This window comes from Mesitornis unicolor, unplaced genomic scaffold (assembly GCF_000695765.1).
Source record: "Mesitornis unicolor isolate BGI_N332 unplaced genomic scaffold, ASM69576v1 scaffold2189, whole genome shotgun sequence".
Taxonomy (NCBI): Eukaryota; Metazoa; Chordata; class Aves; order Mesitornithiformes; family Mesitornithidae; genus Mesitornis; species Mesitornis unicolor.
In genome coordinates, this window is record NW_010205034.1 from 47,723 (window position 1) to 49,135 (window position 1,413).

Here is a 1,413-nt window from a genome sequence, read left to right on the forward strand (position 1 = left end):
TCTTTCTTACTATGAGGTGGTGGAGCTCGAGATGGATAGATGATTTCTGGCTGTTGAGGAGGGTAAACACCAGGAGGGATTGGTGGAGGGATGATGTCAGGACGGCCTGGAGGAAGGTCAGGTCTTGCTGGCAGCAGAGCAGCTACTGAGCACAATTTGCGATACTCATCTGAAACACGAAAACAGGAATGCTGTTCTAGTATCTCACAGCCTTTCCATTTAATCCAACTCTCCTCCTTTTCACAGTGTTTCAGATTAGCAATAACAAACCTTAAGTAAGCCGGAAATTCTGAGCTTACATGTTTTCTTTGTAGTAACAAGCTTAGGTCTGTGAACCAAGTCATTAATCCATAGGAGATCAATACTACTTGTCAGAAGACTGCTCGTAAAATGATAACGTAACTGACATCCTGGATGTGAAACTGAAGAGTGAGGCGGGGACCTGCTCGTAATCTCCTTAGCCTTCTTTCAGGCAAAATGTTTGACGAACTCAGTGGGAAGTTTACCTAAAGAAGGACTTTTGGACTTGATCCCAAGTTAATTTAATACAAAGCTTGCCACAGAGTTAGAAAAATACTGAACAGGGAAAAAAGCCCAGTTTCAACTGGATTTCTTAAAAGTTAGCCTCCTAAAACAAAGACATATAAATATAAGCAATGAGGCAAAACCAATTAGAGAATGAATACACTAACACTATTTCCCCGTGTAAATGAAGTCTGCCAATAAAAGCAGAAACCAGAGGTGCAGTTAAAGGAGCGCAGACAAAGAGAAACCGAGTCAGCTCCACATCGAGCTCATCCTTCCCCAGACGATGGGAAAATGATCTGTTTTGCTGTAAGCACAGTCTATGCCCAGTGTTAAGCATTCTCCTATTGTTTATCTCTGTAAGTGGCATCTGCCCTACTGCCCCACTTTTCCTCCTGTCCCTGACTCTTTTGTCTTTGGGAAGTGTGGTTTTGGAACGTGCGATCCCAAGAATGCACACAGAGTATCACCATTAAAGACCACATTTCCAGCTGACCTAATTCATGTCTACGACTCGTGTGTACACCAACAACTATTCGTGCAGCTAATATCTTTGAAATTCAAAATGTTAACGTTTACGGCACGAGAGGGGAGAGGAACTGTATAATGAAAACAAAACACTACAGAGACAAATTCCTGAAACGATAGAAAAAATATGAGAACTGAAAAATAAATTCAGTGTTGAATGAACTGAACTGGGTATTTCAGCACTTGCATCTCCCCTCTACTCCACCTGTAAATTACCCTAGAAGCTCTTCCTGAATCACAGAGGATTTATTAAGTAAACATGGTAGAGTAAACTTCTGCTTTTCCTGATTATGATCTCTGCATTTATTTAATGGTTTTAGGTGGTCAGTTTAGTTCATGTGCCACTTCATTTCTCTACAC

The 1,413-nt window shown here is 41.3% G+C and overlaps 1 protein-coding gene across 1 annotated transcript in view; it reads right to left on the reverse strand.

Moving 5' to 3' along the window:
- Positions 1–1,413, reverse strand: part of LOC104545962 (fibrillin-1-like) — a gene marked incomplete at its 3' end in the record, with an annotated part of 102,873 nt that overhangs the window by 47,598 nt on the left and 53,862 nt on the right. The window contains exon 9 of the mRNA XM_010191232.1: positions 11–169. Within this exon, the coding sequence (XP_010189534.1) occupies positions 11–169 (159 nt within the window). The remainder of the gene's footprint in view (positions 1–10; positions 170–1,413) is intronic.